A 22,651-nucleotide genomic window follows, 5' to 3' on the forward strand; every position below is an offset into this window, starting at 1 on the left:
GTTAAGACCTTGGACCATTCATTTCTTTATTTAATCTGAACTTCTCTCACCATTAGTTTGAAGAAAGATAAGAGAATAAATTGAGTAGTCTACTCTCTTTTGATGTCTATGTTGCCGATGGGTCAAAATAAATCTCAGGAACCCAGATGAGCATGTAAATTATTCCAAGAGAATTAGGATTCTTGTGTTCCATACACTTTGCTCTCAGTGCAGCCAAAGCCCCTGCTTAGGCTATATAAATTAATACATTTGCAGGAAATGTGACTTTGGGACATTTTATATAGCAGTGATTTTAATGCTGTTAGTGGTGAAATGGAAACTTGAGAATGTGAAGATTAATTTAAACCACATGATGGGTTCAAGGAAAATACACTACAGTTTCTTGAATGTGTGCTGACTCTGTACAGTGGGGAAAGGGATCCAAAAAACCACCAGTGAACTTTTAAACTCTCTTGAGAGGATTCAAACCAACCCAATTAGCCCTAGAAGAGAGCTGTTCCAGATGACAGACACGATTTATCTTTCCCTCGAAAATAGATCCCTTTGCCTGAGAGAACACAATAGGGAGATCAAGGAAGGAAGAAGGACCCCACGCATTACCACTAATGGAATGAAGTTAGATCTCTCTTTCCAGTCATTAGCTGGTTTACTGATTCGCCTTTCACTGTAGACTACAGTTCTGTTGGGTTCTTTGAACAATGGATAACCAACAAATTGTATGTTGTGAATTTGAAATAAAGGATTTCTTTTCCCTTCCAGTTCGTTGTAGCGGTGTTCTGGATCATTTATGCCTATGACAGAGAGATGATTTACCCGAAGTTGCTTGATAATTTTATCCCAGGGTGGCTGAATCACGGAATGGTGAGTGGACTGAAACAAATAATTTCCTTTCATTAAAAAAAAAACTATTAGGGAGCTATTTTCTAATTTAGGCTTTCCATAGAATCTACCTAAATGGCAGTGAAATGATGGGGATTATGAGAGATTATAATTAGAGAAGAATGCTGAATGTAAATAAAAAACAACTTCCATGAAATTGAGTCACTATTAAAACTATGTAGAAGATGAACCCACAGTTTATAAGTTGTTGGTTTTGTTGGATAATACAACTAGCTTATTCCAGGATGAATTTAATTTCTGTGCCATTCAAAGACTTATCCCCTATTGGAGCCTGAGGATCTTTTCCAACCTATACAACTATCGAGGGCCATTGTTCCCCACGTGAGTGGAATTGTGTTGGAAGCAACAATTCTCCTTGGAGAATTTCCCCAGGAGGAGCAGCAAGACTATTATTTTCCCTGGGAGATCTGCCGCAGGCATGGAGGCGGCCTTAGCAGTGGGTGCTGCCATGGCAGGCTGTCCCCACTGGAGCGCGTTTGCCTGGGACTGCTGGGTCTTTTCCTTCTCCTCAGTCTGATTCTTTCTGAAGCTTTAGCCATGGTATCGTCTTCACATGTTTCAGATCAATTCTTTTGGATGGTTTGCACATCACCTTATAAGATCTGAGGGTATGTTTTCTTCAGAGAAATTTTGTCGTTGTCTTCTCGTTCTGCCTCTGGAATTGAGCGATTTTGTTATTAACTAAGAAGCCTGCATTTTTTTGGTTACAGCAGTTTTTAGAATATGTCACTGGGTGCTCCTGGTGAAAAGGGCAACCCATCACAGAAATTATAGGGGAAAGAGGAGCTAGAAATCACACGTCATAGGTCCAAAATAACAGTTTCCTTTCTGCCCCCAATTTTGGTATATTTTGAGAAAAGTGGTGTGTACTAACAAACATTGCTGCGGGACTTTGATTAATCCTTTCCTAAGACAACTCATCACAAGTGGCACAACTCGGAAAACTGGCATTTTCTTTGAATCCAATTAGAGCCACACTATTGAAGGATTAATGGGGCATCTCTGATTCAGTTCCAAACGAATAAGCTGGGTCTTGTCAGCTTCATGTAACCATCTAATGGACTTGATGTGGTTACTCTATGCCTCTCCACCTTTTGACTTTTCTTGAATGTGCAAAGCCTTTCGTAACCCCATGTCTTTGCAATCCTCTGCCCCAAATGCTCTTTCCATTCTTTCCTGGGGAATCCCTTCTCATCCTGCTCGCTTCTATAACATCTCTCAGAAGCCTGTCCTCACCCCCATAGGCCAGATTAGCTCCCCTGTCAGTTACATTTGCAAAGGACCTTCAAGTCTCCATTAGACATGTCTGTATCCCCCCTCACTAAGTGTTCCTTCCCAGTGTAAAGCCTCCAGCCGCAAGCACTCTGCCCACCCACCTGGCATGCAGTAGGATCAAGACATGTTTGTTGGATTGATGAGTGAATTTAGTATATAGTCGTCCTCCCCCTTATCCAAGAGGGATCTGTTCCAAGATCCCCAGTGGATGCCTGAAACCACAGATAGTACCATACTGTGTTTTTTCCTATACATACATACATACCTATGATAAAGCTTAACTTATAAGTTAGGCACAGTAAGAAATGAACAATGATCACAGAATAGAACATATAACTACACAGTAATATACAGTAATAAAACTGTGAATGCTATTTCTCTCTCTTCATAATATCCTACTGTACTGTACTCACACTTCTTGTGAAGATGTGAGGTGATAAAATGCCTACACGATGAGATGACATGGGGTAAATGAGGCAGGCATTGTGATGTAGCCTCAGGCTACTACTGATCTTCTGGCATCTGTTTCCAGGCTATGGTTTTCCTGGGTAACTGAAACTGTGAATAAGGGTACGGGGGGGCTACTGTAGCCAGTTTCCATAATTGTTCGCCAGTCAGTAATAATAGCTGTTATTTTTTTGAGAACCTACCGTGTGCTAGGTATTCTACAGTGGTTATACCATTTAATTTTCATAGTGGTGCTATGAACAAGAAATCGGTATCCCTTTCAGAAATGAAGAAACCAAGGCTCAAAGTTTCTGACACAAGGAGGGCCTTAACTGAGAACCAGTGGTTGCATCCTGTGCTATAGACGCACAGTCCTTAACTATTAGGCCTATTGTCTACACCCCTCAAATGCACAATATTACCTTTAGGCCAGAGAATAAATCACAACCCTTGCAGATCCAAGTGCTAGTTAATGTTTCAAATGAATGGTTCTAAAGTACTGATGCAGTCATTAGAGGTATAACTGAACTCTCATCATTTCCCCTTGAGTCACTTTGATGGGTTGAATTCTCACTCTTGGAGACAAACACTACTTAGAAATTCAAGGAGAACTTGAGTGATATGAATATTTCGGAAACAGAAAAGATAAATGAATCGACATGTCAAATCCTCGAAGATAATAAGAGCTCCATAGAGTCTCTCCTCGTGAGTTTTGTACTTTAGTAGGGATGAATGACCATTTCTCTGGTTTTCTTCATGTTCCAGTTCATGGTCTCAAAATTACTAACGAAGAAGTTGCCTGTATGGGGCTGAGGAATATTTTGCAATATTAATTGACATTACTCTAACTTTGTATAGATGTAACTTTAAGCAGGATACTGATTCCTTCGATTGGCTCTTAAAATATGAACATAAACTGCTGGAATCATGAATAATTTAATTTTTATAAAAATGTGTAAAAAATTTATGAAATACCAAAAACTCAAATAGGCATTTTCAACTTTATTTAAATTTTATGTAAAAGTTTAATAATAATTGTCATGTGTATTTTATTTCAAAATAGATAATTTTAAATATTTTATTTTAAAAGTATGAAAATAATTCAATTAAATTTTTTTACATCCATTTGAATGTTTAAATTTTGATGAAGACATTCAAATTGTGTGTACTTGGATTATAATTACATTGTTTCTAATTAATGCATTACATTAGTAGTATCAATAGAGCTTAAATTTTGTGAGTGTCCATTATAACAACGTATTGGGTGAATTTGCTGAAATGAAGGCAAGGAATGAAAATTTTAGAATATTTATGTTTATATTATATTAAATAATATAATTTTTGTAATTTGCCACTCATACGTTTGTAATTTATAATTCTATAAGCCTTTATTTTTCTACTCATCCAATCACATAATTTTTATTTTGCTTTATGAAATATATATCTAACAATGTAGAAGGATAGAACATATTTTATTTAATATTTTGCTAGCTTAATTTATAACTTTTAAATATTTATGCAGATGGGGTATGGTCCTTTAGGCTTTTGGTATTGTCTACCTAGAGTTTTATAACTACAAGAATTCCAAGAGACAGTGTACCCTGTTCTTACATGTAGAATCACACTCATTGCTTGAAGAGTGTCAGCATCAGCTCTTAGGATCCAGAGCCCTGAACCGCAAAACTGAAATGCAGTTTGTAAGTCTGTCACGGCACCATTTCAGAAGACGTCACCAAGTCAGCCTTGAATTTATAACACTCAACTGCCCAGCACAAAATCAGTTAGAAAACAGACTCACAATATCTAAAATTCAAAGGACTTTCCTTTTGATTTACACCAAAATACCCAAAAGTTTGACACAATTGGAACTAAAGGAAAGTATCCTGTCTCTTCTTTTCTATTGTCTACTTCTTTTCTCTCAGCAAGCAATCTTAGATTTTTTTTTTTTTTGAAGAGAAGAGGAAACGGATAAATAGATGAGTTGCAACAGTAATACAACCTCACTAGTGTAACCACTAGCTTATCTCAGGGCTCCATTAAAATAGCACATGCACACACACAAAATTTTAATTTATTACAATTAAAAATGTAAATCTATAAAATATAACACATTTAGCTGGAGTCACTTCAGTAGCCAAAATCAAAAACTGTTCTATCCTTGCAGCCCTATTTCTTTTTGTATTTCCAGCAATTCGAGCAGCACATGATGCCCACTAGGCATTCACTAAGTATTGGTGATAAAAAGGGTATTTGTGTGTTTGCTTTTGAAACTTGGAAGAATGTCACGCTTACATTTATATCCTCCTACCACCTTTCTTTCCCTCAGTCCACTGATGAGCAGACAAGAGAAAACTAGAGGTGATTTCAGCAAAATGAATCCATTTTAAAAATGTAATTTGAACAGTCATTGACAATTGAGGTTGGGTTCTGTGTGGATACAACCTGTGGGAGCTGAGCTTTGATTTAATTCAATCTAGCAAACATTTGTTGAAAACCCACGAGATGCAAAGAAGCCTGCTAGGTAATGTGTGGTTACAGGAGAAAAATATTTACACTTTTAAAGTATAGAAACGGCATGTTTGAGGTGGAGGAAGATGAGTGGGGAAACAGTTCCACCAGCCAACAGAGTGGTCCCCAGGAGGCTGTGTTCACTCTGACAAGGAGAAGCACTATTGTTATTCTGGCCTCTTCCTTGGTTGCAAAAACAGATCCCTGAACCTTTCTCTTCTGCTGATTACAAGTTTAAAGCATTGTCAATGGAGTAAATATACATTAAAAGCAATAAATAAATAAATAAATATTTAAACTCTAGAAAGATTGCAGATTCTCAGCAATGCTATAAGAGGAAGAACCAACCATGAGACAGTGTCTGTGCTTAGTGAAGACCTAATTAATGTTTATAAAATGCTTTGAGAATGCCAAGCACTGAAGAAGTTTGGGTATTATTATTGTTATTATCACGGATCTTTAAGCATACATGACCTAGATATTCTCATAATCACAGCAGTTGTTCATTCTCCGTATAATTAATAAGGAGATACAAAAATAAACCCCACCTCTCTTCATTCTTGATTTGTCAGTTTTTCTTATTGTATGTCACTGATCCTCAAGAGAACTTTAATTTAGGTAACTGTTTATTCCATTCGATATTATTTTGACATTTGGTAATTACTAAAGTTTTTGTACATCTGTCTCCGAAGAGAAGGCGTTGAATACTGCTTGGATGATCATTGGTTTTGCAGGAACTCAGATTAGATGTTATTCTTTTGTTAAATAACACAACTCTGTGCCACCCTGATATGGGATATTTCATAAAATAAGCTGTTGGTCAAAAGAAGACTATCTCCTTTTTCATATGAATAAAGCTGACCTTTCTCATTTTCCCAATATATTCTAAAGTAACTGGAAGATATTTGTAAATTTTCAAAATAAAAGTAAGACTGGAGCAGAGGTCAGAAATTTCTTGGGAACCACTTTCTAAAACTCTCAATGGACCTCCCAAAGAAAACAAATAAGACCCCAAAGACCCAGGAACAAGAAAGAGTTCCATCCACAGTGAGGCAGATGCTTTCACAGTTATTGCATACGGTTCTCATGTGTAAGCTTTTTCATGTCCAGTTTTACCGATCATAGCTTTCTCCTTGTGAATTTTCATTGGCTCAATCTCACCTTCTCAGTAAAGCCTACTCTGAGTAGCCTATTAGGTATTGCCAACTACTCCCATATCCCCAGAGTCCCCTCGCTGTCCCTGCTCTCTGTCCCCCTCCTGGCACTTACTATCCTTGACATATTATATGGCTTTACTTTTATGTTGTACTTATGGCTTATTGTCCGTCCTCTCCTGCTGGAATATAATTTTCATAAGAGCAGGGATCTTTGTTTCAGTTACTCATTTATTCCAAGCGCCTCAAACAGTGCCTCTACATAATGGAAATCAATGAGTATTTGCTGTACGAAATGAATGAATTTTATCAATATTCTATGTCCATGTTTTCTCTTGTTCTCTTCTCCCATTCTTGGTCTTTTCCTTTTCATGGTAGTTGACGGAATACAACCCCAAACCATTCACTTCTTTCCTAGCTTGTATTTTACGTCACTCTCCCATCTCAGCTGCACTGCAGCAAAATCTTAGACATGACTTGCTATCCCCCCTGGGGGTCTTGTCGGTTGGTACATATCATATTGCTGCTACTGCCTGAGAAGGCCTGAAATGATGTCCAAAAAACACACCATGGTCCCTGGAACATCTGAGAGTTACAGACCAGGCAAATCATATCCTGGGTCACATTTACTGAAAAGTTCTTCCCTATATTGATTATTTTGTCTGGGTATTAGTTGTTTTTTTTCTCTAGGGTAATAGACCATGTCTTTTTAAAGCAATTTTCTGACATCACAAATTCCTGTGTAAAACTAATTTTCCATGTAAGGGTAGAATTCAAGGCTAATATCATTTGGCATACACTCTGCCCTTTTTCTTGCTCCACTGAATAGATGAGCAGGCCCAGCAGTCGTTTGAGTTCATCATAAGGTCTATAAATTATATGCAGATATTTTGGGGTCAGCAAAACCCAACGTGTGGTTTACTCAAGCTCTTTTACCCTTAATCCTTAAATCCATAGATATTTCAAAGTAAACTTCATTCATATGTTTCCCATTCATTTGCCCTTAGTTGTTCATAGCTGGGGGAGAGGAGGGGCCAGGCCCGAAGGTGTTGTCTTAGGAACTGGCTTCCTTCTTCATTACCACAAACAGATCATTCATTAGCCACAGACCCAACTCGTTGGCAGAAGTCCATCCCTATATCCTTTCCAGTTTCCTTTTAATTGAAGCTCCAACCTTGGCAAGCATCAGCGATAGCTGCCAAAGAAAGTGAAGTAGAAGCACAAAGCTGCATTTTCTATCATAGAGGCATCATCTCTCAACTTGGAAAGTGGTTCTAAAGATCAGCGGGTCCATACACCATGTGGCACCTAAATGACCTGAACAGTATCTTTGCAGATTCTCTTTCAGTCTCTGCTGGGCATCTCCGATGATGGGACTTCAACAGTGGACGGAGACCATGGAGTCTTCAGCTTAGGAAAGACTCTCATAAGGAACTGAGCCTTCTGTTCTTTCCTCCAGCCCAAATTGGCCCAGTCCATTCATCCATTCCACAGGATTCAAATACCAGTTGTCATTGTTTTCCTCATGTTCTCTTCCAAGAGGATCTCGCTCTTCCCCATAACTTCAGTCTCTCTTAAATGTTGGTCATTCCAAGTTGGTTCTTCCTGTTCCATCTTCTAAGGGGCATCATGCTCAGCATTTGACACAAGGACCTTGAGATGAACATACTGTAAAAAATTCACTACGTTAACCCCTCACCTCATTACCTTAACCCCTTCCCTCAGTCTTGTTACTCATCCCATGTTGCCACTTGAATAATGACTGAAGCATCTAAAAGCTCCTCTTTCTACCACATCCCTCACAGTTAGTCGGCACGTCCTATTAGATGTATGTCCAAAGTAGCTGCCAAAGCTGCCCCGGCCCCCTTTTCTCCACCATCCCGGCTTTAGTTCAAGGCTTCATCATCTCTCAACTGAACAGAGGCAATAGGCTCATCTCTTATCTTCCTGCCTCCGAGCTATCTCCTCACCAGGACTTTCCCCGCACTGCTGCCTCGGTAACCTTTCTAGAAGATCTGAAGTTCTGATGGTTCCTTGCCACATTCCCTTCCCAGACACCACCTGTGAATGAAGTGGTCCCGAGTCTCCTAGGCATCTGAGTGGGTCGCTTCTCCCTGCCCTCAGAACACTGTTCTGACACCTATGATTTCACTTATCACATTATTTGATTAGTATTTATTTACTTGTTTATTCCCCTAATGGGCTATGAGGCCATAAGGGGTAGCAATAGCAACTGTTGTATTTTTTCTCCCATCTTTTCCTCCAGAACCTAGCATATTCTCTGACATTACTGCACACACAGTAAATGTTTACTGAAAAAACGGAATACAGGTTCTTTACTGTCATGCTCAGTCTCCCCTGACTAGGCTTCAGCTTGTCTAGATTCGTTTTTATAGTTTCATATGATTTGGCAAGAGCACAGGAGAGCAATTTAGCCATCGTCTTGGCCTATTAGTGCTGTCCAAGCTCCATTAACTCTTTTTGGCAGTTTCATTATACAATACACTGAAACTTCCACATCATTTTTACCCGACCAGTGGGTAGTTTAGCTAACATTTGAAGTTGTTATTTTGGTATTTTATAGACAAAATGTAGGACCTCTAGGTGTATTTGTAGTGTATTCCACCTTGTTAAACTCAACTAGAATACAGCATGAGCTCTGGGGAAGCCACAGTACTAAGGTTTTGAGGGTCATTAAATATATGTTGGAATTTAATAATATGATTGATTTCTAAAACGTTGTTTTGAATTGAGATGCCTAAGTTTATGCCACTGAATTGAAGCTCCTTTGGAGGCTACTGCTGTGAGTAAAGTCAGTAACAAAATAAGTGATTATTCAGAGCAATAAATTTTAACCATCTTGTAATTGTGCTTGGAGAAGATGGTTGATTCCTCTAGACAAGACAGGTACTTAGATAAAAACTACATATGTGGTGGCAGAAGAGATTGGCTACTGAAGATTATCACTATGTCCAGGGATAATAGAGAAACAGGAAACTAATGGAATACGTCTAGTGGAGAGAGAGTGCTCAGACAAGGGGTCTGGTGAGGAAAAGTGTTATAAGATGGTATTGGCACCAAGTGGATGGTAGACTGGGGACAAAACTCACCTTCGAAGGATAGGTGTTGATTTTTTCCAAGTTGGCTGGGAAGTCTAGATATCTAGAGATCCCAAGGGGTCATTGTGTTGGTCACATTTAGGTAAAGTGGGAAAAGGAGCCTTCCTGAGGGTCCAGAATCATTGTCCGAAATCCTTACGTTGGCACCAGATCATGAAGACAGCACAAATCCTCATCTCATCTCATGCTTCTTTATCCAAATCAGGTTGAAAAATGATCAAAGAAAAGCAAAGAAAGACTGTGACAACCCACTAGAAAATGTTCAACCCAACTTTTTTTTTTCTGTTTGAATCCGAACCTAAACTACCAAATTTGTCCACAAAATGCCTGGTCTTTTAGAAATACTGGGTAACTTCCCTGAGCCTATTTATACCTCTTGTCAAGGTGAAGCTTCTCCAGGGAGTCTCCAGTGTTCCCCTCTGCTAAACTGTAGCCAATACAGAATGGCAATGAAACCTGCCCTCCAGGACATTCCAGGACTGAGTGTGCACCCAGCCCTCATCTCCCAGTCAAAACCCTCTTTTTGCTGCAAGTCCTCTCATGCATCAACTCTCCCTTATAGAGCTGATCACCCCTTCTTTATGAACCTCTACCCCACATGTGCCTCTATTATAGCATCCATTGTGCTTTACTTGTAGTATATTGTTACATTAGTCTGGAACTGGATGTTCAATAAGAGCAGGCACATGCTCTTAGCTCCCTCCCATAGCCCCATCTTCTGGATCAGTGCATGGCACATAGTGGGTCTCAGAAAATATTTTTGAAGGAATGAATGAACAGTGATGGAGGGAGTGCATTTCTATCGTATTTCCTTACTCTCCCAGACTGGTAACACTTTCTGAAAAGGAAATAAGATTATTTTCTCCAAGTGAGCTCAGGCCAGTATGTAGGATCACCATGTAATTCTCTATGTTTCATACCCTAGTCCTTCAGTGACCCATTTTACCGCATCCTTGTCAAGCTCACTGGCTTACAATTTTCGAAATCAGTCTTCCCCTTTTCCACAGAAGAACTGTCTGTATCTGCTGGCCTTCAAGCGTCCAGTATAATACCTTGCCCAGGCTCACACAGCTAGCCGGCTCCCTGGCTGGAAGGAGAATGCTAAGCTGACTGACCCATCATGCTTATTGTATCCAGGGCCTCTCTCTGTGGAGCTTTGTTAACATCTAGTGAAGAGATGCCTTTCAACGTGAAATGTCATTATATTTCGCAAACATATTTCTTCAAGACACTGATAAATATTCCTGGCATTTTAGATTATTTTCCTTTTCATCTAAGCAAGGGTGACTTTTTCCTATTTTCTTACCATATCCATATCCAGAGAATGAGCATGCCCTTAATGATCTAATTAATATATGTTTTAACCTAGTTGCAAGGATTAGCTTTGATGGGTGGAAATGTTTCCCTTAAGGCGGCCCCTTTCATCCTTATCACATACATTAATCCATGTGACCTGGGAATATATCAAATTGTCTTCTATGTCTAAGTGCCACTCCTCACATGCTACTATCTATATGTGTTAGGATACAAAGGTTGAAGTTAGTAAACATCCTTTTCTCTGTCTACCCTGCTACCGTGCACATCACAGAGCGTCTTTTTTGTTCTATTCTCTTTCTCTGACCGGGGTAACCCCAAAAGCCACTCCATTTCTGTCTGCAGCTCTTCTAATAGGTGCAGACACGTGACAAAGGGGAACTGAATCAAATGACCTCTCGAGTTTTCTGTTTTATTCTCATTCTGTGAAAACGGTTTAGTGTAAGTGGTTTGAGAGGTTAGAATAGAATTCGCTGTTCAACGGTCTTTTTAAATTTCCCTACTGAATCCCACTAGTGGGGAGCTTACAGCCTGTTGTGGAAATTCCTGAGATTGGCGTGGAAGCAAATAGTACAATGCCGGCCACTTGATAGGCTGGATAGATGTCAGTTCCGTCAAATAGGATATGATAGGAATCTTACGGAGAAGCTAAAATTTCCCTAGAGCTAATGACTCCCTTACTGTCATATACAAAGTTACAAGCTAGCGTCACACCTTGTCTAAAGCTGCAAGGAAAAATGCTCCGGTGGAAATCTTGTATTTTTAGCAACACCAAATTTGTATATACTTCTAGCATAAAAGTTAATGAAATTCCTTTAAAGTTTATATAAAAGTTCAGATATTTATCCTTGGACGTAGAATTCGCATCTCCCTTATTATTTTTAAGCATTTCCCCTCACTTGCACCTTTTGTAAAGAACTTTGCTTCAACTCAGAATTTGACTGCTGATATTCACACATATGGCAAATATGAACTAATCGGACCACAGATATTTTGCTGCATTCCACGGTGTCTCATTTATTTGTTTAATTTGCAGCCATAGCAACTAGATTCCACTACTTCAGGCTTTTACACAGACCTGCAGTCTGATCAGCCTGGTTGAAGTCTGGCACTCAGTGCTCTGCTCAATTGAAGACATATGCGCAAACTCACTTACCACGTTTTTTAACCTGGTTTTCACACTGGGCAGATATTAATATTTGCGTAAAGTATGAAAAGCCACCTTCTGCAAGGAGAGTAGGCAATTAGAAGATGTTGTGACCTTCTTTTCTGAAACATTTCAAATCTGAAAGTTTTCCTGGCATGCTTTTCAGAAGCCCATCTGACTTTGAAGCAGGCTGCCTCTCCACAGAAGGCTCACTCCAGCAATGACTAATGGATTGACCTGGTGCCATGCTAGCACTGCTCCACGCATGCTGCTCTGCACAAGACGAGCATTTGGAAATGACCTTGAAAGGGAGTCTTGCCAAGCTAATGAAATATGGGCCTTCAAGGAGTGCCATTTCACAAGCGGTTTCCAGAAGGGTATTCACAGCATTGTCGAAACTGGGCTCCTTAATTTGGTATTGGTTTACCACGAGTGTTTAACATACACAAGGAATGATGCTCCTTCTTGGTTTTATGAGTTGTGCTTTGTTACAGGTTGGAAAAATTAGGTAATGGTGAAAACTGGCATCCCAGTGTTGTTCCTCTTAAGGTGTTTTTGTTTCAAACATTCGCTGGAGGAAAGGAGGATGCTCAAAGGGTCCAAGTGTAAATAAGGAGATGGGAGTTTAAAATGAAGGGTAAGCTGCAAATGGGGGTCAAGGTGGTGTTCGTGGGTAAAGATGGTAGGAAGAGGTACCTCTCTGTACGCAGTTTACTGCCCAGTTGATAGGATTCCAACTCACCAGATTTCGGTTCTAGGAGGACAGTGTTCCTTCATCTCAGTATGCACGCCGAGAGTGCATAGTCTGTGGTAGTTGTTTAAAAATGTTCATCGCCATTGACATCAGTTGTTGCTATATGGCTTTCCATTTTAGTGAGTGATGTATTTCTGTTGGTGCACAGAGTCTTTTTTTTTGATTGCGCTTCTCATGCTGGTGAAGTTGGCTGACATTTCAGGATCTGTGAATGAAGCTGTGCTTTAACCTTATTTGGAAGTCAGAGATCAGGCTCCTGGATTCATATGATTTGGAAAGGTCCCCCTCAGGTTCTCCTCCTGTGACCTCGCTTCTATAATCATGGGTAGCAGAGACAGTCCAAGGTCAGGGCAGTCAGGTGGATGTTAGAAGAACAATGGGGAACAAGTCATATTCTCTTAATTCGTTCTTAATTAATTATCTTCATTCTTCGTTAGTTTGCTGAAGCCAGCTCTCAGATTTTTATACAAAATTAGATTGGATACTTCTTTTAAAAAAAAATTTAGCCCCTCTAGAACTCTCTGATGAGATTGCTAAAGACCTCTGGCCCTTCTTATTTCTAAAATACTGATAAATCTCACTAAGTAATCTTGGGAAACAAACATCTATAAGATCAGGGCAGCATACTGTCAATGGCAACTTCCCAGAACATTCCTTTTTACTTCATCTGGGATTTTTCAATAAGTAATTTGATATTTCTGTAAGTTTAAACTGGAATCACTAAAATGAAGGCATTTTTCCCTTATAAGCTCAAGCCTTCCAGACTCATCATTTTGTAGAGTTACATAAGTAAGCCATGCAACTAAGCTCAAAGTCTAAATTATAGAATATAGTTGTTGTAAAACTGTTCACGTTTTATGCAGCAACTTACATTAAAACCAGTAACATATTTGCAAAACAGGTTTTGTAAGCAACAATTTATATTGAAATCCAGCTTGGTGATTTTTCATTAGATTTTGCTGAGGGTTATATGCTATATTATTCACTTGTGAAATTTTTTCTTTCTCGGTTGCTTATGTTTGGTAAGTTTGCTTGAAAAGTTCTGGCATAGGACTAGCTCAGAATGATGCCATTATCTTGCCCTGTTTTCTTTATCTGTCTGTATTTGGGTGATTTGCTTTAAATTTCAGTTCCATACCTTTTTTTCACTTTTAAATGTTTCTGTTGGAGAACACATTTTCCTAAATAGTCCTGATCCCTAGTTTAGAGCCTCATCATATTAATATGACATTTTTATAATATTTCCTAAAACATTTATCAACTGCTTAAATAAAGAAAATATGAAAGAGGGAGAGAGAGACCAAAGAAGGGTGAGAAAAAGAGGAAAATGCAGCAGGGCACATCAACCAGAAAGAACATCATGACTTCTGGTACATAATATCGTAGATCACAGCTCACAGGAACCAAGAGATGGACTAAAAACACAAGGTCCAGGCAATGAGTTTTTGATACCCTGAGAATCCTCGTGTCCTTGTGTCCTACTGACTTGGGCACTCAGCACTGCCTTTCTCTTCCTGATAATGCTTTTTCTTTTATCTTTTCAGTAAACATTTTAGATGTGAAGAAATATGGGAGCTTATCATTATTCAATACAGAAAATACCTTCACCTTTAAACTATATTCACAGTCTCACCATCCTATTTTTTAGAATCATACGAGATGATTTGTGTATAGGTAAATAGAATGTAAAGTATTTTCTTTTTTGATCATTTATTTACTTATTTTAATATTAAATTTATTGTCAGATTGGTTTCCATACAACACCCAGTGCTCATCCCAATAGGTGCCCTCCTCAATGCCCATCACCCACTTTCCCCTCCCTCCCATCCCCTATCAATCCTCAGTTTATTCTCAGTTTTTAAGAGTCTCTTATGGTTTGGTTCCCTCCCTCTCTCAAAAAATTAAAAATAAAGTATTTTCTTATGAATAACTTCACTCTGCACCCATGCGCAGCTCCTCCCGATTGAACAGGAGCCTTCTTTCCAAAGCCCCAGGTAGAGACTTGCTCAACCTTTATTCTAACACTGATGGCATGTTGTCCTCTGCTTCCTTGTCTAATTGTTGTAAAAGATATCTCAAACATCGTCTGTGTACCTTATATATATTTCTACTAGTACACATAAGTGAAAGAAATATGACCCTGTATTAGTCAGGGCTCTCCAAAGAGACAGAATCAGGAGTGTGTGTGTGTGTGTGTGTGTGTGTGTGTGTGTGTGTGTATGTACATATGGGGAACTGGCTCACATGTTTATAGAGCCTGAGAAGTCCCAAGATCTACAGTCAACAAGCTGGAGACCCAGGAGAACCAATGGTACAGTTTCGGTCCAAAGGCCTAAGGAGCAGGAAAGCTGATGGCCCAGGTTCTAGTCCAAGTTTGAGTCCAAAGGCAGGAGAAGACCCATGTCCTAGATTGAAGGCGGTCAGGAAGAGAGAGCAAATTCTCCTTTCTTCATCCTGTTATTCTAATTAGACCTTCAGTGAATTACATGACTCCTACCCCCGTTGGGGAGGACAGTCTGCTTTGCCCAGCCTATTGATTCAAGTGTTCATCTCATCCAGAAACATCCTCACAGACACATCCAGAATAATGTTTAACCAAATACCTGAGGGCCCTGTGGCCCAGTCAGGTTGACACATAAAATTGACCTTTCCAGATCCCCATCAAAAACTCCTCTCTTCCTTTAAATGTCAACTCCATTTGTTAAAGGTCTGAATAATGCTGTCCTGTTTCCATGCCATTAAAGTTACACTAAAGTTGGTCAATGCTGGTCGGCCCAAGTCTCACGCTCAGAGGTTCTTAGGATTCGGTTCGGGATGGGGCCCGTGCGCCATCTATATTCTTTGTAATGTGTTCTGAAGCACAGCCAAGTTTGAGAATCCTTGAATTCGTTATTCTCTAAGCTTCCTTGGGATTCAGTGAAAGTGGTTAATGGAAGAACACAAAGAGAGAAGTCACCCTGGCAGTGCCTGGAGCTGAGCTGAATGGAGGGCATGGTAAAGAGACGGACTTCGTTAGACGTGCATAACCAGGCTGACTTAACCATTAAGGCGTTGGTTACAAGGTGGCATCTCTGCCTCTTTTTCGACTGGGATAAAATACTGGCGCCATCCCAAGATTCTAGGAAAAATGAATCAATATTAACATTTCTTAAAAGATTAAAAGCATAGCACATGTGTCAATTATCATTAATCCTTGAAAATATTTATGGAGTTAAATGGTCTGTAACTAATTAGAGGTGGCAGTTAACAGGGGATATGGGTTTCCTCTGAGTTATATGAAACAAAATATAAATCTTTTTATATAACCCTATTTCCTACAGAAAGGATTTTTGCTTATCAGTGGGATTTTTAAAGTTTTATTTTATTTTCTTGGATTTCATTCCTTTTCCATAAATTCTATAAGCAGAATTACAATGAGGTGAGTCACAGTCTTAACACTTTTTTGGAGCTTCTTCTGCCAATGCAGCTTGGAATATAGGGGATTTTTTTTTAAAGTGTGTTTAGGAAACTTGGGGAGGGGAGAGGCAGGGAGGGAGGAAAGAAGGAAGGAAAAACAGAGACAAGGTATTTTACTTTAGACTAAATTTTTTTAAATTAATGACATTGTAAGGCTTCCATAGTAGTTCATCAGTGTGTTGTACAAAACCCTGAAGTCCAAATGGTTTGGGTTTTTAAAGTTCATTCATGAGCTAGTCATTTGGAACTGAGAACACATTTTACCACAAAAATTCTGTTATATAAGCGGTAATTAATTTTTGAGGCTAGCTCATAATCTGTCCTCATTCTGTTTTGAAACTGAATGGCTGTGCCTTTACAGTGATAAATAGACTATGCGATTGAAAATTTGTAGATCAAAAGAACATTAAAGCAAGAACATCAATTTTTGAGTCACTTACAGCTTTTCACTTGAATGCTGGTGCTGGAGGGAAAAGCAGATTTAATCTGAAGAGCCCACAGACGTGCAGAATGTCTAATGTCGATATTCGAGAACGCCAGCCAACCATCCTCTTCCGACAGTCTCTGAAGCCACACGTGTGCTTCGGGCTGGTCACCAAAAAGCAACACGCTTAGACCATATTAATAAGTCCTCGCTGAAAAAATGTCTTCTTTCTTTCCTGCAACAAATACAGATGTCACATGTCCCATAAGTGATATGCTCCTCATCACTTACACTGGAAGGACACAGGAAGAACATCTCTTTGTGGAGCTTATGATGTAGTGGGCGAAGTAATCGAATAATAGTGCAAGTAGATGACCTACGATTCATCCATGTTTATGAAATATTATAATATGAGCATTAAAGTAATACATCTGTACGAGGAGGAATGAAGATTTGTACAAGCTACACATGGGGATGGGAAGGCAAACCTTTGCTAAATACCTGCCAATGGCCAGCCACTTACTTACATTATCTCATTTTCTCTTCAGCGTGACCCTGAGTGGTAGGGACTATTACCACTGTTTCACACATGAGCGGCTGAGACTCAGAAGTTAAAAATGTGTCCAAGATGGTCTAACACTCTGCACAGGGCCTGTGTACAAATCAAGCCTCCAGGACTCCAGGCACTTTCTGCCAGTCTGAACTGTCTGTTTTGCAAAATCACTCTGGAGATATTTCCTATTAGTTTACTCAGTATTTTTTTTATAAGTATCTATGCAGTAATCTCCTAGAATTTAAGAGTGGAAACAATGTTGTATATCCTGATGCTGACATGCTCCTTTTTGTTAATGTGAGCTGTTTCCACTTCTCTGATGCCACGTTTAATGTTCCCATGCGCTACATAGATCCTCACCAGAAGGAGGGGGCATCAATCTGAAATGCAGAAAATTTTTCTGAAGCAGCACTTCATTCGAATACACATGTAAATTTAAACCCATCTTTTTCAGACCTAAATGTGAGACCTAAAACCATAAAAATCCTAGAAGAGAACACAGGCAGTAACCTCTTCGGCATTAGCCTTAGCAACTTTTTCTAAGTATGTCTCCTGAGGCAAGGGAAACAAAAGCAAAAATAAACTATTGAGATTTCATCAAATAAAAAGCTTCTGCACAGCAAAGGAAACAATAAAAAAAAAAAAAAAACCTAAAAGACAGCCTATGGAATGGGAGAAGATATTTGCAAATGACATATACAAGAAAGGGTTAGCATCCAAACTATATAAAGAATTTACAAAACTTAACACCTAAAAAACAAATAATCCAATAAAAGTGGGCAGAAGGCATGAACAGATATTTCTCCAAAGAAGACATCTGGATGGCCAACAGACACATGAAAAGATGTTCATCACTTACCATCAGGGAAATGCAAATCAAAACTAAATGCGATCTCACCTCACACCTGTCAGAATGGCTAAAAGTAACAGGGATGTGGTGAATAAGAAATACTCACGCATTGTTGGTGGGAATGCAAACTTGTGCAACCACTGTGGAAAACAGTATGGTGGTTTGTCAAAAAGTTAAAAATAGAGCTACCCTATGACCCAGCAATCGCATTGCTAGGTATTTATTTAAAGAATACAAAAACTAATCCAATGGGATACATGCACACTTGTGTTTTAGCAGCATTATTTGTGATAGCCAGGGTATGGAAGCAGCCTGAGTGTCCATCAATTGATGAAGAGATCAAGAAGAAGTAGTATATGTATACAATGGAATATTATTCAGCCATAAAAAAGAATGAAATCTTGCCATTCGCAACGACATGGAAGGATCTAGAGGGTATAATGCTAAGTAAAATAAGTCAGTCAGAGGAAGACAAATGCCGTATGATTTCACTCATGTGGAATTTAAGAAACAAAACAAACAAGCAAAGGAGGAAAAAAAAGAGAGAGAGAGGCAAATCAAGAAGCCAAGTCTTAATTATAGAGAACAAACTGATGAATACCAGAGGGGAAGTGGGTGGGGGATGGGTAAAATAGATGGGGATTAAAAGGACTGTGTTAAGTACTTGTGATGAACACAGGGTGATGTATGGGAGTGTTGCATCACTATATTGTATACCTGAAACAAATAAGACAGTATATTTTAACTAACTGGAATAAAAACTTAAAAATAAACCCATCTTTTTTTTTTTTTTTTTTTTTTTGCTTTTCAATTTTAGGAAAGGGATTCATCTCCAGGCTAGCCCATCTTCACAGGCCATCTTTCTGTTGTTAATTGTGATGTGCTTTTTCATATGTGGCTTTCTCCAGAGTGCTCAGTAAAACATTTTGGAACCTCACGCAGGCAATGTCTCCTTTCTGTGAGGTTTATACTATCACTTATTTGAAAACTCCATCTGTGGGATTTTCAGACATTTGTGGATGTCAGGATATCTATTCTCACTTGGCCAGGCCTCCCTGGACACTCTTGTTCCCTGTGTGGGGAGGGACCAAGCCAGGCTGGATGTGGTCACTCTCATGGCATGCCAGTGTTGCCGTGAGAGTGTCTCTTGAATTGTTTGGTTAAACAGAGACTTCTGGTCTCTGCCAGAGCATAAACCCTGTCACAGCTGGATGAGGGGCAGTTGTCAGCTAAGACCCAGGACAGGTCTGGGCAGCTCCCCTCTCTCCTGGGCCAGGTACCTCTATGCTCTGTGACTGCCTGTGTGGCCCACGGCCTGCATCAGGCAGAACCAGGACCCTACATTTCTAGGCTAAGAGACAGCCAAGGATGCTTGAGCTGAATCGAATGCTCTTCGATTCTTCGGTTCTTCGGGCATTTCTACCATAACATTGGAATTGAGCACATTGGCCGAATAAAGTTGAAATAATAAAAAAAAAGGCAGCTCATTTGCAGCTTCCAACACAGTTTTCTCTCCTTTTCGAAACACCATACTTTTTTGGTCTGATTCTTCATTTTCTCTTGATTTCCACTTACCCTGAGCATTTTACTACAAGCTGCTGTGTCCTTTTAAGGAATAGCTAGAATACACATTATAGAAGAAATAGAAAAGAAATAGATATGACTTCTAGAGTGTCAATTCCTCAAAGCTCTCTTTGTGTTCTCCACATGTCTTAGTATTGATTGATGGTTGGTTAACTTAGTTTACTGGTTCTGGTTACTTAATTTAATTAATTAATTAATTAATTAATTTTGAGAAAGAGAGAGAGTTGGGGGAGAGGCAGAGAGTGAGGGGGAGAGAGAGAAAATCCCAAGCAGGCTCCACATCAGCACAGAGCCCAATGCAGGGCCCGAACTCACGAACCGTGAGATCATGACCTGAGTGGAAATCAAGAGTTGGATGCTTAACTGACTGAGCTACCGAGGCACCTCCATTCTGGTTATTTTAGAGAGGACAAAGAAGTTGGTGGTTCTGGCTTTATATGTTAATTGCACCATAAGACTTACCACTTTTCTTTTCCTTAATGGGGATTTATCTCTTGCATTTTCTTCTGTTTATCACTCCTAAATGGAATATAAAGGACCATGATCACAGCAGACATGCACCACGCTCCTCTCTCTTGCTGTGCTAAGCACTTTTAGATATTGTCTACTTAATTCTCACAACTCTATTATCATTCCCATCTCACAGAAGTAGAAACTGAGGGTTAGAGAATTTAAGCAGTAAAGGGAAAAGCAAGGAAATAATGTTTCTCTTGGTAAGTGGGCAAGAAATGGCAGAACAAAGTAGGGGAAGAGAAAGAATTCCGTAAGAGAAATCAATTGCTTCAAGAATGACCAGTAACATGCAGAAGAGGACTGGGAAGAATCACATTTGATTTATAAGGGAATTACGCTTCCTGCTCTGTTGACCAGGAGGGAGGAGTCACATGCAAATGGCTGTTTTTATACACTAGGTATTCTTTCATTGGACATCATAATTTTAGTGGAGGGCGGTGGGTGGGGGGGGTGCTGCACTTAGAAATCTCTTTAATCCACATAAATATTTGGATAATTTCAATTATACAGTTTAATATATAGACAGAAACCTAAAGGTCTTTATCCTTCTGGGCCCGCCCTTGCCCTGCCCCCACTCTACAGAAACCCCCGGACCCACGGAGGGTTGGAAATGTGCTTGACCCCTCTATGTCTTGGCAGGTGACCCCCAGCATCTCCCAGTCAATACGGCTTCCAGGAGCAGCACCCAAGGCTCTCTAGGCACATCAGAGCAGAAAGACAAAGAAACAGGGTCCTCTCTGTCCTTCAAGGTTGGCTCCATTGTGACCATACTCTTCAGCCTCCCCCCAGGGAATGAGGAAGAGTCACAGTAAGAGATTAACCCTTTCCTGGGTATTTGTTCTACAGATATTTGCTTATTCCTCTTGTGCTTGGAACCAGTCTAGGCACTAATGTTGTTCCTCTAAAGAAAGAACAGTCAGTCAGGGGCGCTTGGGTGGCTCAGTCGGTTGAGCGTCCCACTTCGGCTCAGGTCATGATCCTGTGGTCCATGAGTTCGAGCCCCGCATTGGGCTCTGTGCTGACAGCTTAGAGTCTGGAGCCTGCTTCAGATTCTGTGTCTCCCTCTCTCTGCCCTTCCCTGACTCATGCTCTCTCTCTTTCTCTCTCTCTCTCTGCCAAAAATAAATAAACTTTAAAAAAGAAAGAAAGAACAGCCAGTCAAAGGAGAGACATTAAAGCTCCAAGAAGGGGTTAAGAGGGAAAGAGCTCCAGGGACCACTTTTGGGGAGCTGAAATTGGAAGTTTAGAGCAGATGTGAGGATTTGGGGAAGAACTTCCATTCGTGCTGAGTTTAGGGACTCAAAAGACCTGGCTCACCTGGGAGTGGAGTCATAGATGGGGCATAGCTAGAGGTGGAGTGAGAGAAGGAAGTAGGGGCTGAGATCTTGGAGAGCCCTACATACCAAAAACTAGTTTAGGCTTTATCTTTTGGAAACAATAAAGCATGGGAAAGGTTTGCATGAGGAAGAGGATCCGATTTATATAATAGAGAGACGGGAAAAGGAAGGAAAGGCAGCCCAGGTGGAGGAACAGCAGAAGCAGAGGCGGGAAACACCACCATATGTTTGACAAACTTGCATAAAGTGTGACCCCACCACAAAAGAGGTGCCTGGAGGCAGTGACACTTGGCCATGAGTCGGGGCCAAGCCAGAAGCTCTCGGTGCCCCCGCCAAGGAGACAGAAGGCGATACTACTAGCTTTGGGGGGTTGTTGAAGGATTTTAACCAGAGGTGAAGTGGGGTCAGAGCAGCATTTTAGAAGGCTTCCTGCCTTGGGGTTGAGGGGGAAGAAATGACAGGGACAGCCTGGGTTTAAGAGGGAGGAGAAGGCTGGGAATGGAGGCTTGGTCACTGCCCACCTTGCAGGGAGAAGACTGAGAAGGACGTCATGAGTGTGGGACACTAGCCCGGGGAGAAAGCAGGTGGAGGAGCCCAGAGGAAAGCACTTTGGGAAGAAGGAACGTACTGGGCCACACGTTGGTGCCATCAGACAAGGACAGGGACTGGCACGGGTACCAAGGAGCAGCAAAGTGACTACAAGGCAACAAGCCATAGGGAAAGAAGAGCCTGCCTGAACAGCAAGAAGCACTAACAAAACCTCCTGAATGTGGCAGTTTTGAGGTGGAGGAAGATGGACCAGTTCATCTTTCCCTTGAGTCACAAACAAGGGTAGATTGAGTGTTGCAATTGAGGGGTAGGCAATTTTCCTTGTGAACCTCATTTTCTCCCAGGGACAGAGGCACTATTTCTGACATACACCCTTTGCAGGGTCGGAAGCTTCCCCAGCTACACAAGAAGGGCTTCTGGTGTTCTGCCACTTAATGTACTGTCACCTGGAATAAGTTTCCTATATTGATCTGAACGTTAATCTGTACATAATATGGGCAGATCATAGGGGAATATGCAGAAAGATGGATTAAAAAAAGAAGTAACTTGGGGCGCCTGGGTGGCGCAGTCGGTTAAGCGTCCGACTTCAGCCAGGTCACGATCTCGCGGTCCGTGAGTTCGAGCCCCGCGTCAGGCTCTGGGCTGATGGCTCAGAGCCTGGAGCCTGTTTCCGATTCTGTGTCTCCCTCTCTCTCTGCCCCTCCCCCATTCATGCTCTGTCTCTCTCTGTCCCAAAAATAAATAAAAAAAAAAAAAAAAAAAAAAAA

The 22,651-nt window shown here is 40.4% G+C and overlaps 1 protein-coding gene across 4 annotated transcripts in view; it reads left to right on the forward strand.

Moving 5' to 3' along the window:
- The window catches only part of AIG1 (androgen induced 1), a 246,788-nt gene that overhangs the window by 89,297 nt on the left and 134,840 nt on the right, over positions 1-22,651 (forward strand). For all 4 annotated transcript variants that reach the window (XM_049654477.1, XM_049654474.1, XM_049654475.1 and 1 more), the window contains exon 3: positions 760-861. In XM_049654477.1, coding sequence (XP_049510434.1) covers positions 760-861 — 102 coding nt within the window. The remainder of the gene's footprint in view (positions 1-759; positions 862-22,651) is intronic.

This window comes from Panthera uncia (genome assembly GCF_023721935.1).
Source record: "Panthera uncia isolate 11264 chromosome B2 unlocalized genomic scaffold, Puncia_PCG_1.0 HiC_scaffold_24, whole genome shotgun sequence".
Taxonomy (NCBI): domain Eukaryota; kingdom Metazoa; phylum Chordata; class Mammalia; order Carnivora; family Felidae; genus Panthera; species Panthera uncia.